General features: G+C 42.5%; 1 protein-coding gene across 1 annotated transcript in view; it reads left to right on the top strand.

Annotated features, from left to right (window-relative positions):
• The first annotated feature begins 10,886 nt into the window (after positions 1-10,886).
• The window catches only part of ABTB2 (ankyrin repeat and BTB domain containing 2), a 193,122-nt gene continuing 188,310 nt past the window's right edge, over positions 10,887-15,698 (top strand). The window contains exon 1 of the mRNA XM_074955260.1: positions 10,887-12,326. Coding sequence (XP_074811361.1) covers positions 11,459-12,326 — 868 coding nt within the window. The 5' untranslated portion in view covers positions 10,887-11,458. The remainder of the gene's footprint in view (positions 12,327-15,698) is intronic.

Here is a 15,698-nt window from a genome sequence, read left to right as displayed (position 1 = left end):
GCCAGAAGGGACAATTGTGATAATCTAATTTGACCACCAGCAAATTGGTTCCTGCACCACACTGACCCCCAACAGGTGGGGAAAAGTCCTTCAGCCCCTTGCTCAGCCCCTGCAATCCTAGGATGCATCATGCTCACAGCAGACAGATTCTCTGGAGAGTTTAGCTGCCAAACCTAATGTGCTTCTACTGAGCATGTGTGAACTGCTGTTTTTTCAGAGACTCGTAACTTAGGTATTCTTTCACAAAGACAACAAAAAGCCATATTTCTGGCACCAAGGCAACATCCTGGCCTAATTTCAAGTTCTTGCTTCAAAGCGTGAAGGTGCTAGATCGTGTCAATGAAATTGTCCAACATGGGCAAAACAATTTCTTTTCTCTTCATCTCAGTCTTGGAAATGGCTGAACAGTTTTTGCTAAAACTCTTTAAAAAATAAGCCTGAGATAGATGCATGGCTTGGAAAATTCCAGCCCAAAATGGGAAAAGTTTGGCTCAGTTATAAACAATTGAAAACAGGTGCTTATAATGGGAAATTAAAGTCAACCTTAACTATAGGCATTGCTATCTCTACCATGTATCAGAACATCAGCTGAGTTGTCACTGAAGCTGGTAGAATACTACAATGGTAGTTCAATCCTACTGTGTTTCTGTCCCTTTTTATTCACTATTCCTGAGCATTTGTGAGAATGGGGATTTTGTACGCATGAACATCCCATAGACTGAATATTTTTCACATAAACTGTTCAAATGATTATTGTGAACAAAGTCATAAAAAATCAAATTCTGTTTGTGAATGATTTACAAACAGAAATAAGAACTAAATTTCATCAGATAGTTAATTCACTAGCTCTACTTATCTTCTTAGTTGTCTGTTTTTTACTGTGTCAAATTGACATTTTGTGTTTGGATAGATGTACTATTGTTATCCCCCATCCACTTGTTGGTGAAAAATGTCTTGACTTCCTCAGTATATGCCAACTTCTAGAGCCTTTTTCCCATATTCTCCCTAGACTTTTGTTCATGCTGCTGCTGCTCATAATGATTGTAGCCAACAAATGTTCACAAAGGGGTACATATTGCTTGAATATAATTGCCATATATACAAGAATAGGTACTAACTGGAGATGGGCCCGAGGCACAAAATTCAAATCTGGATTTCAACCCAATCCACAACATCCATCAGCTGCTCATCTTTGAGTGCCTTTCTCACTCAGTTTCATCATCTTGTGAGTGTCTGCTGGCCCCATACCTCATGATCCTGGCACAAGTCCACGCAAGCCTCTTCTGTCTGAATCATGTGTCTTATCTTTATATGTTTTCGTAGGATCCATTGGCTGGCACCTGCCACAGACTGGAAAGTCTTTCTTCCCATTAACCTGCACTGTGATACATCCATTACTTCTGAGGTGTCACTAGTTATGCCTGCTGCCTAGTCAACAATGTGGGCGACAGGAAAGGGATTGTGTAATTCTCTACCCATCTCTTGTCTACAGTGCTTTATCCTCAGTGGCAGTAGCAGCTTGGCCCGCATCAGTGGTTTACTTATTGAAAGAAATATCAGTGGATAGTATATCAAGCAGCTTAATATCATGATCAGAAATCAGAACATTCAAAGGGTAGGCATGGCTAGTAATGCTGCATTGACCAGATGCATTGATCTGACCTCATAGTATCAATCAACATCCCATTTAGGTGTGGATATGTTTATATAAGCTGACCTATCACAATGAGATCAGCACTGGGAACTGGGAGAGGTCATGGGTGTAGCTTATTGTGTTCTTTATCCAGGCTGGGCATTTCAGAGGATGGTGCCAGTTGTCTTGGAAGAATTTATGTTGTTATCATGCAGTGGCAGAGTATATAGTGACGTGCACGTTAACCATTTAACTTTGCACAGCAAAAATGGAGATACAGCAGACCCTTGCTAATTTGCATTAATGACTAGGAACAAACATAAAATAAAAAGTAAAGCTAATGCATCACAAAATGTACTTTGTTCATTTATTTTGTCATTTCAATACTAAGGATGATACTTCACAGTATACTAGCTAATGTGCTGTAGTATATTAAGAAAAAGAAAGAAATCTCACTAATAAAGACCTTACTAGAGCACCAGCTGTTAAACCTTTGTTGAGAGGTAGAGAAACACAAATTTTATGTGTGTTATATAAAGTGCAGATAAGTAAGGGTTGACACTGTCCAAAAATGCTGTGGAAAAACTATAATTAAATAAATTCCTATGATATTAATCAAAGCCCTTGTGAAAGTAATAGCAGGATCATTGTATACTAGACTTTTATATTTCTTTTCCCCACCTGTGTGACTGTAAACCAGTTATTGGTATTCTTATTTGACACCATACACAGAGCAGCTTTTCTATATGTTGCTGTGGCCATCTGACCAACATCTAATTTTGTATGCATCCGATGAAGTGAGCTGTAGCTCACGAAAGCTTATGCTCAAATAAATTGGTTAGTCTCTAAGGTGCCACTAGTACTCCTTTTCTTTTTGCGGATACAGACTAACACGGCTGCTACTCTGAAACACATCTAATTTAGTGATTCCTAAGAATATTATCACCAACTATAGCATGATGCTTCATTACCACATTAAGTAGCCTATCAGTCTTATCATGTGCTTTGGTCTGCATGGTCTCAAGCCTATATACCACAACAGCCTTCAAAATAAGGCTTAAATGTGACTTATGTGATTCATAGGCCACTTGTGCTGGTCATCTATGCATAGGTGAATTTCATTCTCCATGGATACTTTAAGATCCTTAATTGAAAAACTGTATAAATACACAAATTATCAGATACATCCACTACAGTATTAAAAATAAATAGAAAGAATGTGAAAACATGTTTATAATATACAATCTATTTGAACCCTTGTAACCTATTACAGTTACAAACTTGTAATTCCCAATAGCCTACCATTGATTCTATTTAAGCCAATATAAGTTTTGAGTGTGTATCCCATGACACAATCTGGCTCTAGATTAATTGAAACAAATTCTATTACTCATATTTCCTAAAAAAAAAAAAAAAACAAAAAAAACCAGCGTCGGTCTGTTTTTAAAATTGTTTGATACTGACACCCATTCACTATTAAGTAAGTGAGGAATGAGAATATTTGCTTCATAAAGAACTGGCTGATCTTGTTTCCTGTACAGCCAAACTCCCACACAGGTCAGGTGAAGTTTCATGTAAACAAGGAATGTTGGATGTTAGGAGGAGGAATATTGGCTAGGACTGGTAACCATACAAGTTTTGTTGGCTTCTATGTGCCTGGGATAATTCTCGTGATATGATTAAGCTATGTGTCTACTAGTCTAGTGTGGGGAGAGTTTGACCAAACTAGAGCAGTATTCATCAAATAAGTAACAGAGTGAGCTCCGAACTAAGTAGTGTTTGTGCATTGGCTCCCCAGGTGGACCTTACTAGTTTGTTCAGAAGACAATTTCTGCTCTTGAACTTCTGAGCTACTTTAGTATATGTGTGTGTGCACGATCTAGGGTGACTCTGGTTTTGAATCATGTACCAACTACTGACCATTGCCCAAGACGTTAAGCTCAAGTTGGCTCTGAGCAACTATAAGTGGAAGCATGTTGACACAGTCTTTGATGTACTTGTTTTCGGTCTCCATTTCTTGCAGTAGTCACCTATGGTAGTCATATCACTGTTCAGGTCCTCTTCAATGTTTTGGAAGTCACGGTTCCTTGAGGCCAAGCAAATATCATTGGCATACAAAAACCCCTTGGAAATGGTGTTTGATAGGTCACTGTTGAATACAGTAAATAAAGTTGATTGCTAGCACTGAGCCTAGTGGGAGTGTGTTCTTCTGGAATCTCCAGGTGCTGGTTTTGTGGCCCAGCACCACCTGGAAGTATCTACCTTGGAGCATCAGCTCAGTTGCCGTGACAACCCATCTAGGAAGAACTCTTGACACCTTCTACAGTAGACTAGTATGCCAGATACTGTCATATGATCCTTTAAGGTTAAAAAAAAAAACTGGAGCAGGTTTTCTTCCTCTTGAAATGCGTTCTCAATGTACATAGTAAGTGCTAGCACTTGATCATAGATGCTTTGATTTGGTTGGAAACCTGCCTGATCATTACTCAAAAGTTGTCCTGTCATAGGTATTCTCTGTATGATCATCTCCTCCAGGAGTTCATAGCTACAATTCAGGAGTGATATTGGGTGATAGCTGGCTATTGAAGAGTGAGTTTTACCTGATTTTGGTAAAGCTACTACCTTAGCCTTTTGCCATATCTTGGGGGTTATGTTCTCCTGTATGACACAGGACATAGAATCATAAAAGCATAGGACTGGAAGGGACCTGAATAGGTCATCTAGTCCAGTCCCCTGCACTCAAGGCAGGACTAAACAATAATGAGACTATTCCTGATATGTGTTTATGAAATGAAGATGGACAACTAGTATTGGTTTTTCTTCCCAAGATGATGATGTAGTTCCGGTGATATATAAACAGGGAGAAATTATGAACACTAGCTAGCACATAGGGTCCAGGAATGATGACGATATGAGATTCATGTCAAAAAAGCATTTTACTGCATATGAGGTGTCAATTCTTTTTTAATGTTAACCATTGAGAAGTTAGATTGTGATGAACTCTCTCCTCTTCAACTGGTTGAAGTCCACCTATAAAGAGCACTGTTTACAGGTACAGGTAAAAGCCACTGACCACTGTTAGGGAGAAGAATGTGACACAAGATATTGAGGCTAATATTTTCAGATGTGGGTGCCTAAACTAACACACCTACTTCCACATTGGGGCATCCTAATTAAAGTGGCCTGACTTTCATTGGTGCTGAACACCCCAATTGTTCATGAAGTATTGTATTAAAAAGAAGTACAAGATATAATTCCATCAGGCTAGGGTATTATCCACCAGGAAATCTATTGCATCCCCAGCCGAGCTCTCTTGTAACCCTGAGCGGAGTCAGCCAACGTGAGAAGCGGCCCCCTACTGCCTCCTCAGTTCCCTGCCTGCACCTGGTTGCTGTGGGGGAGGGGCTGAGTGAGCTGGAAATGCCAGTGGGGGAAGAGGGCGCAGCAGGAGAAAGGCAGAGCCTAGAGTTGCCACCTTTCTAACTGCTGGTAATCAGACCCCCGAGGTCCTGCCCCTGCCCCTGCCCCACCTCTTCCCTTTAGACCCCACCCCTTCTCCACCTCTTCCCCCAAGGCTCCGCCTCCACCACTCACTTTTCTCTCCCTTTCCCACCATCGCTGGCTGGATCATCTCCACCTACCTCCGCTCCCGAGCTGAGCTCCCTCTGCTCCAGAGCTTGGATGGGAGCTGCTGTAGCCTGACAAGGAGCTGTCTGCAGGTAGGAGGTGGTCCCAGCTGAGCAGGGGCTGGTGCAGATTAATGACTGGTGCCTCCCTCCGCCCTGCAGTAACTGGATTTTGGATGTCTGGTCATTACATGTGACCGGACACTGCCAGTTCCCATTTTTGACTGGAAAGTCCAGTAAAAAACTGGGCACCTGGCAACCCTAAATGGCACCTGGACCTAGAAGTCAAAAAACGGATTGTCTGTGTAAAACCTAGATGGGTGGCAAACCTAGCAGAGCCTCCCTCCCCCACGAGCAAGCTGGGCAGAGCAAGCCCTGCAAGGCAACTCGACCCCCACCGAAATCTGGGGAGGGGGACTTAACCCCGCATGCCCCCACCAATGCCAGGGGCACCATTTCAGATTTTGGTGTGTGGGGGGCAACTAACTGTGATTCCAGGGGCTACTTAGGTACCTGAAAACTCCAGAGGGTTCCCCCTCCCAGATAATAACTTAGAAATTAACTGACAGGAGCGCTGTATCTAATTCCTATATAAATATTACACCAACTCAGCTCTAATACTAACATGTTCTGACATCTTGTGTCAAGTCACTTAAGTGACACTGGTTAAGTTTAAAATTTTAATGTGTATTCTTACTTTGTTACTAACTCTTGAAGACAACAATTGAAACAAATGTAGAAAAGTCTAGATTACTCTCTATCACTTTTTTGAAGTTCACCAAGCTTGGAATAGATCATTTACCTTTTGGAAACATCCTACTAGGTCAAGGCCCCATGAGTTTATATTGCACCTGGCTAGGGCTCTACCGGTGTACCCCACTACAAATAATAGACTAGAAACTGACTTTAAACAGGAGTGAAACTGACACTTTCAAGCCACTTTCACAGTATTGCCAACCCTAAATGTTCAAAAATCATGAATCAGGCTCACCAAAAATCATGAGATTGGCTTTAAAATCATGAGATTATGTAAAAATAATAGATCTGGATTTCTTTTTATTTGCCTTTTGCTTTTTGAGCCTTTAGGATGCAGTGGGATCACAGTTTCAAGCTTTCTCTACAAGCCATGAGCACTAGAAACTTACTTTTTCTTTACAAACAAAGGCTGAAATCATCACATATCCACTGGACTCCAGGAGCCGGGGCTTTAAGGAAAACAATTATCATGAGACTCATGACAAAATCATTAGAGTTGGCAACGCTGCTTACACTTCTGTTTAAAGGCTAGTTACTTTCCAGAAGGCTCTTAAACACAACACTAGAGTGATTGAGTTGCAGTTCTCACAGGAGAATATTTAAAACCCAACACCAAGAAAACCCCACATTTTAAAGTTGAGAAAAAACCTGAGACTTCTGAAGTATATCAGGGCCATTGCAGGCAGGAAAGGAAAACAAATAGGCACAGGAGCTCTGGGCAGCTCTTCCTCCTGAAAGGAAGTTGTAGGTTCAAATCTTCCAGTCCTTAAACAGGTAAAACTTCTGTTGCCATTAGCACCTTCCCTCACAGATATTAATGTGCTCAATAACTATACACTTCATACTTAAATATTTGAGCCATCTTATCCAGGGCTACACATTGGCTCAGGGACTACATTTTCTGGCATATTCAGAACAGTGCTGAGCACATAGATGGTGCCCAGTGCATAATACAAATCTTGACAATAATTGTCAACTTTATGCATCTGATGAAGTGAGCTGTAGCTCACGAAAGCTTATGCTCAAATAAATTGGTTAGTCTCTAAGGTGCCACAAGTACTCCTTTTCTTTATGGACTCTGTGGATGCAATTTCTGTTCTTTGTTCTGGAATTGGCCTGGATACAGCTGAAACCCTAAGAATTTGAAGCATAAATACATCTGATACTTATATGACCTTTTCTCAAACTCAAAACAAAAAATGACAAAACACAATGGTTTTCAGTTAAAATGTAAAACTGCACAGCAGCCATTGCTCTACATCCCAGCATGGAGCAGAACCTGCCATCTCTTGGGGGTTAAGTGATCTCCTCTAGCTGACTCTCATTCTCTTTCTTCATCCTTTCTGACCTCTGTGCTGCTTTTCATGCTATCAACCATGACACCCTTCCTAATTGCCTTGGGATTATTTCCTGGAGTCTCAGAAAACTGGCCGCCTTGGTTTTGCTGCCATCTTTCAGAGTCCTCTTTTTTTGCAGCAGAGAGGCTGGTTCAGTGGATAGGGAGCTAGCCCTGAGAGACCGGGGTCCTACTCCCCCCATGGACTGCTTGTATGACCTCAGGCCAGTGCCTTAGGAACAGAGATTCAAAGCCTTTTAGGCACACAAACATACAACTAGGCATCTAGTTGGGTCAAAAAGTACCTAACCTTCTAGGCACTTTTGAAAATCCCATACCTTTGAATATCTGGCCTTTAGTCAATGAGTGCCTCAATGCCCCCTCTCTACAATGGGGATAACAGCACTGTTCTACCTCACAGAGGGGCTGTGAGGAGAAATAGGTTAGACATTGTGAGGCACTCAGATACTATGGTGATGGGGCCACATAAGTATCACAGGTAGTGTGGGAACCTCTCTCTATCACTGCTATCTCTTCCCTGGGTTTTGGCTCCTTTTCACCTACCCCCCACCCCCAAATCTCCCTCTTTTCTGAATGTAACCTTGGCTAAGAGGGCTTAGCTGTATTTCTTCTGAGTCCCCTGTATTCTCTTTTCAATAACCCCCACCCCCTGCAGAGGGATTCCTGTTTTGCAGGCTCATCTAAACATCCAGATCCTTAATTTATTTACCAGCCCATTCTTATCCTAATCACCCTGCCTCTGTCTGTAAACGAAATACAGACTCCCTGCCCCAGGGGCACCTCTCCTCTGCAGGTTTCAGAGTAACAGCCGTGTTAGTCTGTATTCGCAAAAAGAAAAGGAGTACTTGTGGCACCTTAGAGACTAACCAATTTATTTGAGCAGAAAGCTTATGCTCAAATAAATTGGTTAGTCTCTAAGGTGCCACAAGTACTCCTTTTCTTTCTCCTCTGCAGAACTCACATTCCACACTAATGCTGTGCTGTACTTAAAAGCTCCACCTGGGAGCACACCGCTCTCAACCGGGGGAGGAGGGAGAGCATGAGCCCCCCGCTGCCCTATGTGTCGCCTCTGAAAACAAGCGTGCTGAAATACAAAAAAAGGAAAGTTGCTACTTTAACACTGTAAATAGACTCATAGACTTTAAGGCCAGAAGGGACCATCATGATAATCTACCCTGACCTCCTGCATGTCAAAGGCCGCAGAACCTCACCCACCCACTCCTGTAATAAACCCATAACCTCTGGCTGAGTTACTGAAGTCCTCAAATCATGATTTAAAGTCTTCAAGTTACAGAGAATTCACCATTTGCAACAGTGACCCGTGCAAGTGCCCTGTGCTGATGCTGAGGAAGGTGAAAACCCGCCAGGGTTTCTGCCAATCTGATCTGGAGGGAAATTCCTTCCTGACCCCAAATATGGTAATTAGACCCTGAGCATGACAGCGTAACCCACCAACCAGACAATTGGGAAAGAATTCACTCAAAGCCCTCCCCATCTAGTGTCCCATCTCCAGGACATATTTGCTACTAGCAGTCGCAGATGGGCCACATGCCATTGTAGGCAATCATCATACCATCCCCTCCATGAACTTGAAACCAACTAGGTTTTTGGCCCCTACTGTTCCAAATGGGAGGCTGTTCCAGAACTTCACTCCTCTGATGGTTAGAAACCTTCACCTAATTTCAAGCCTGAACTTGTTGACAAGCAGCGTACGTCCAGTTGTTCTTGTGCCAACATAGGCCCTTAACTTAAATAACTCCTCCTGAATGATGTGTGATATTCAGAGAGTGATAAAGGGTGCCATCTACTGAAGATATGCTGGCTTGTTTGGACTGATTTTCATGCAGCAAAATATAGCTAATTGTTTAAGCTAATGACTAAAGTAACTGAAAATTAAAACCTGTGGCAGGAAGTTTTAAATACCAAAATATAAATCTGGAGAGAAAGAAGTGGCTACAGAGGTCTTGTGAAATTTACAAATCTGAAGTAAAGAGTTGTGTGTTTGAGAGAGTAAGACCAATAGAAATGTTTCCATGAAACTAAACAAAAGTGAATTAGAAACAGCACTTTTAAAACAAATAAGCAATAACACATAAACAAATAATTGTAACTCTTACTAGTGCATAAGGACTAATGACAAAAAAACTAATTATCTACAGATATAAAACAGACTAGCTTATTTTCATTCACTCATCTCTGTTGTTTAGTGCTAATGTTATCAATGCTGTACTGTACGCAAAAGATAGATGTTTTTCTTGAAGTTTTTTACAGTCTAGACATAGACATGTATTGTAGTTTTTGGCTGGCATGATGGGTTTGGGTTTGTTTTCTTTGCAAAAAGCCAGTATATACAATGAGAAGTAAATTAGAAAATAAAACAGATATATATGTCTTTCAGTTTTAAGAATGTAAGAACTTCTTGGCAGAGGCAAAAACAGTTGCTTTTTAAATATATTCTTTTCAACCGGATAGTACCTTTTAAAAATTAAAGCCCTGAACGCTGTTAAATAAGGAAGCTGGTCTGAATTGACTTTCTTACCGGAAAGCGGCGCTGTTGCACCAAGCAAATAATAAGTGCAACAATAACATATATAAAACTAGAGAGGGAAATAAGACCATTACTTTGGAGTGAGGGAAAGAAACAAACGAGACATGGTTCAAGGTCAGAACGGTGTAGACTGTTATACAAAGCCCTCTTTCAGGAGCCGGCCCCGTGGCTACATGGTACACGCTTACAATCCACCTATTCATTTTCTCCGCCTGGAAAGGAGACAGGTAGATGAACCGCCTGTCCTGTACAGCTCTGTGTATAAATTATGCGTCTGAATAAAATGAGAGACCAGTCCAATCACTGCTTTCAGGGACACGTGTTTGGTCTTTCATTCAGAAGCTGGGATCTTCACTTTGGACAGTTTTCATTGCCCAGCAGCGGAAGAAAAAGAAATCCCCAGTGAAAAACAGAGCGAACCTCCCGCCCCCGGCGCGCCTGTTTCCGATGGTCTCCTGCAGGCAGAGAGCACTCGGGATGGCTGGGGGGGGGGGGGGGGGGGCATCTTCTGCCCCAGGTGATCGAGTTGTCCTACATCCACTCCCCGCACCCGCTTCATTCCAAGCCTCCCGACTCGTTCATGCGGGTCCCGCACACCGGTCTGTGCGCGCAGAGCACGCCGCTGCACGCGGAGAGCCCCTGGGCGGGGAACCAGTCCCTCCGTTCGCCTCGCCGGCGCGCAAAGGGCGGCGGGGGTCGCCCAAAGGCGGCTACTCCGCGCGGGGTTTTGCAAATTGATACAAACGCGTTGAGTTTGGAAATCCGGAGTTCCCATTCCGTGCTCCCCCCGCCCGCCTTTCTCTTCCCAGCAGACCCTCTTCCTGCCTCCGATTTACATACGAGCCGCCCAGCTCGGCTTTCACGGGCTGCCTCAGCCCCCGCCGGAGCCGCTGATTGGTGTTTTCCCCCGCAGGTTATTTGCATGCCGTCTGCACACGGGGTGCCCCACAGAGGAGTTCGCTCAAAGCTTCCGCAAGTGTCCGGAGTGCCGGCTGGAGCGGAGTCTGCAGCTCCCCGGGCTGCTCTTGGGCTCTCCTGCTACCACCCTCCCTTGCTGGGCTGGAGCTTTGCTCTGGGTAGCTGTTTGGGGAAGGAGTCTCTAGGCTTGTCTTCTGGATCCGTCCTCTCCCTGCCTGCTCAGCAAGCCGCTGCCTTCAGAACCACCCGGCTGACTGGAGAGGTGGGGTTGGCCTTGTCTTGAGGCTCTGAAGTGACCTGCCCTAGGAGGAGACTCCTTTGGCACATTGGGGACTGTTTGATACTGACACTCCCCACTCCCTCCCCGTACTTTCCGTCCTTGCTCCAGACGGAAAATGAATGATCTCAGCCTGCCTGTGGAATGGAGACAGCTGGCACCCAGCAGAGCCTGAAGGAGCCTCTGAAGCTGAAGTGTGAACTTGATTCTCCTCCGCAATGTTATAAGCTGCCCAGCCGTTCTCTTTGTGGTGCCAGCCTCTCTGGTCCACTAACAGCAGCAAGGATCTAGTTTCATCTTCACCTTTTTGTGCCTCTGAGGGGCTGGATCACAATTCTTTCCTATGGCTGGGATATACAGCTCTACTCTGAAGACCCTGGAGGATTTAACCTTGGACTCTGGTTATGGGGCAGGGGATTCCTGCAGATCTCTTAGTCTCTCTTCTTCTAAGTCTAACTCCCAAGCCTTCACATCATCTCAGCACAGAGGCAACTGGTGGTACTATTCAGGCTCCATGAATAGTAGGAATAACAGCTGGGATACAGTGAACACTGTTCTGCCAGAAGACCCCGAAGTTGCAGACATCTTTTCCAAGTGTCCTAAACTGCCAGATCTAGAGGAATTCCCTTGGACTGATGAAGACATTGGGAAAATACTCAGAAAAGGAAAGGGGGAAGGAAATACCAGAAATTTTTCTCAGGAAGCTGTCAGGAGACTCTCTCAGCTACTTAGGAGAGCCCTGATCAGGGTCTCCAGGGAGGCCCAACGTCTGAGTGTGATGCATTCCAAATGTACTCGATTTGAGGTCCAAAGTGCCATCAAGCTCATCCAGAGCTGGTCATTGTCAGAAAGCTGTGTCCTGGCTACTGTCAAGGCTCTTTCCCTGTACAGTATGAGTGCAGGAGATGGATTGAGAAAAGGCAAGTCCTCCCGATGTGGCCTCACCTTCTCAGTGGGGAGGTTTTTCAGGTGGATGGTGGACACTAGGATCTCGGTAAGGATTCATGAGTATGCAGCTATCTCTTTGACGTCTTGTATGGAAAATCTGGTGGAAGAAATCAAAGGCAGGGTTCTAGCGAGTCAGAGCCCAGATGGAGGAGGAGCGGGGGAGATCTCCTCTGAAATCCTTGAGATGGTCATCAACAATGATGCTGAGCTTTGGGGAGTACTGCAGCCTTACGAACATCTCATCTGTGGGAAAAATGCTAATGGTAAGTCCAAGTTATGCAACTGTTAACATAAAGATTGTTGTTATGCAGATAGTACTGTGATAGACATGGGCCTGATTTTCGGCTGCTTTGCACCTGGTGTAGTAATTTGCACATGTAAAAAGTAGATGCAAAACACTACCAAATCAGAATGTGAGGATATTGCAATCACTGTGCACAGGTGTAAATTACTACACACCGTGCAACAGCAGTGGATTAAACAGGCCGTTTGTTATTAACAAAAATAAAGGCATTTGAGACTGCCATTAACTTCCCACCAGTTGTACTCTGAGCTTATTAGCATTACTAGGAGAGAATGAGTGTGTGTGTATCTCAAGTGTTGATAAGGGAAAGTTGCATTAACAAACTTTCTGAACTTTATTCTGATTTAAAAAAAAAACACCCTCATACTTTTCTCTGAAGAGCTTGCCAGTATCATATAAAGGATGATATTGAGAGCTTTGTGGGGCAAACTTTTTGATCTTAAGCATGTTTTTTCTCAGATACAGCCTATAGAAGGAAAACAACTATGAGGTTAGTTTTTCAAAAATAACTGTACATATATACAGTCAAATAACTTCTGAGCAAACAACAGCAATTATTTAAGATCTGTTGGGATAAAGGTTATAGTGCATGATATGTAAATTATACCAATTTTCACTCACCTCACCAAATTGAGGATTAGAATAACATAGTATTAAGATACTTACCCCTGTAATCTGATTAGGAGAGAGGTTTTTAGACAGTTAAGTAAATAAGCAGATAGGAAAATGCCAGTATTTTACTGTGATACTGAAAGATACAAGGTTTAAAATAAATTTTGACAGGTCTTTGGGGAAACGTGCAATATTTGTCTTTGAACCATGTCACTGAATGTTAAAGAGCAACTGATGTCCCACGTAAAAGTTTGAGAAGCATTTAGTCCATGAAGAAAGGCTGTTTAGTTTGTGTTCATCTGTTCAGATTGCTTAGTCCTCACCTGAAGTTATAAACAATTGTGATATCAATAACTTCAGATTGAGGGACAAGCAAAAGGAGCAGATCTACCCTTAAGAAATAAAGATCCTGTTCTCATGGGAATGTTAGCAATGAAATATCATGCATTTATACAAAGGACCAAATCCTGTTCCGTGCTGCACAGGTGTAATAAGGAAAAGAATTGACAGCTCCACACCTCCATAGCATTACCTCTTACATTAGCAATAAGGCAGTGTCTCAGAGCACTAGGAAGAAGGCTTAATTTCTGTGGGCAATACACTACTGAGCACAATTTATTTTCTCCCGTCCTCATCTTAGCCAGGCTTGAGCCAGCCTGTTCAGCACAACCACCATCACTCCATGCCTTCTTCCCCAACATATGTCTCTATTAGATATGGGCAGGAGTTGCCCAATATGTGGGAGAGAAATACAGCAAATATGCTATATGCGCAGAATTGTCTCTAAACAGGGTGGCTTTTTGGAATGTTTCCTTGGCACTGGTGGAATCCATAACTGCAAATTATGTCAAGTGAAATACACAAATTCACCTTCTTTTTAAACCTCAGCTCTTTAGTGTCAGGACTGTATTCTCTGTGCTGGGAAAATGCCTAGTACTTTTTTGGCTGCCACCAAAACAATACTAGATAATCCTGTGCAGGCCACAAGAGCATTTGTAGTTGAGGATCTATGTGAAAGGACAGGAGGACCTTCTTCTCCCTGTCATCTGGAGTAAAATATTTCATGTGGTGCTACTTTGAAAGGTTTGTCCTCTAGGTAACCATGTTCTCTGTTCAGTTTTTGCCACTCAATTTCTGTCTTTGAGATAACTGAGCATGTTAATCCATAGTGTTGCTGATTTATAAAGTCTCTTTGCCTGAACAGAAATCTCCTTTTGGAATAATGAATGAATGAATGGAAGCTGGTGTTTGATGGAAACATAAACAGCTATGCAAGGAAACAGTTCTAAATATGCAAAACACCAAGTGTTCAGCTCATGCAATTGAATACTAAGCATTGACTGGCCATGGAAAAGGCTGGTTTCTTTAGCCTCTTTTTGTGGTTTCTGTCTTGCTGAACATTTTTCAATACATGCATTTACTTTTTTTGTACCTGCAGAGTATAAGGTGTCTTCAGGTGTGTTAAATGGCCACATTAAATTGAATTAATCTAACCTGAAACATAAGGATCAGTGACTCTCTTCTAATGTCCATTCTTGCAATTACAAGTCAAAGATGACATACTGCATTGTAGATTTGGCTAAAAGTATTAAATGGGCAAAATGAATAGGTAACCAACATAGTACAGTAGATCCTGCAACAACAGGCTGTGAGTTCTCACTGCATTTCATTTCTGTATAAGAAGCTTAGCCACTGAGCCAAATTCTGCTCTTGGTTATATTAGTGGAAATGTGGAGCAACTCCACTGAGTTCAGTGGAATTGCTATTTGACATTTACAAAATATGGAGAGAAAAACTTGGCCCATTATGCTCAGCAGTCTGGAAAACTCAACAAACAAGAGCTGGTATACAAAAGGAATCACTCCTTCTAGGCACTGATTCCCAATAAGGAAAACACATGGAGGGAGCTACTAAGTGCTAATTGAGTTGTTTGCCTATTGCTCTATCAATACCAAACACCTGTATGGCTCATCAGTAGCGATATCTGCAGTTTATTATTGCAACTGGGCATTTTCAAAGACAAAACTAAATTAAGTATATAAACTGGTTAAAGGGAAGCTAAAGCACAGATGTAGAAGATTTAAATTGTAAACATCTTAAGAAATGCCATCAATAGAAGATTGGTTAAAGCCATCAATCTTCAGTATATAGATTTTTTTTTTTTCCAATTTAGAATTGCTGATACATAGATTTGCTGTGGTCTGGTCCTGTCATCCTTGCATGCTCAAACTTCTTATTGAAACAAATGTGCAAGAATTTCAGGATCATGTGCTAAGAATTATAAACCAGGCTCTTAGTTGGGTGAGATTTTCAGCTGGTTTCCAGAAACATTAGCCTGGGACACAGGAGGAAACTCTTGATCTTTACAAAAAGTGTGATGGGCTTGTTAATGATGCATGCATAGACAGGGTCTCCTTTTAAGTTGTCTTCAGCACAGCTGTACATATTAAGGACCTATTCTAACATTTCTGGAGTTACTCTGTTTCAGGGTGAAAACAGATCTCTAACTGTAGGGGGAAACTTCCCTTGGGGACAGATGACCCCATAGCTACGACCTGAAGGGTTTCTTGTACCTTCCTCTGAAGCAGCTGGTACTGGCCGCTCTTGGTGATAGTTTACTTGAGGAGAAGGACCATGGATTTGATCCAGTATGGCAGTTTTCATGCTGCTGTGTGTGTTCTCCTATGTTGTAGATGAATTGACTCATTTATTATTCATT

The sequence above is a fragment of the Natator depressus genome, chromosome 6, assembly GCF_965152275.1.
Source record: "Natator depressus isolate rNatDep1 chromosome 6, rNatDep2.hap1, whole genome shotgun sequence".
Lineage (NCBI taxonomy): Eukaryota > Metazoa > Chordata > Testudines > Cheloniidae > Natator > Natator depressus.
The sequence above is the reverse complement of the archived record's forward strand: the minus strand, read 5'-3'. Positions and strand labels throughout refer to the sequence as shown.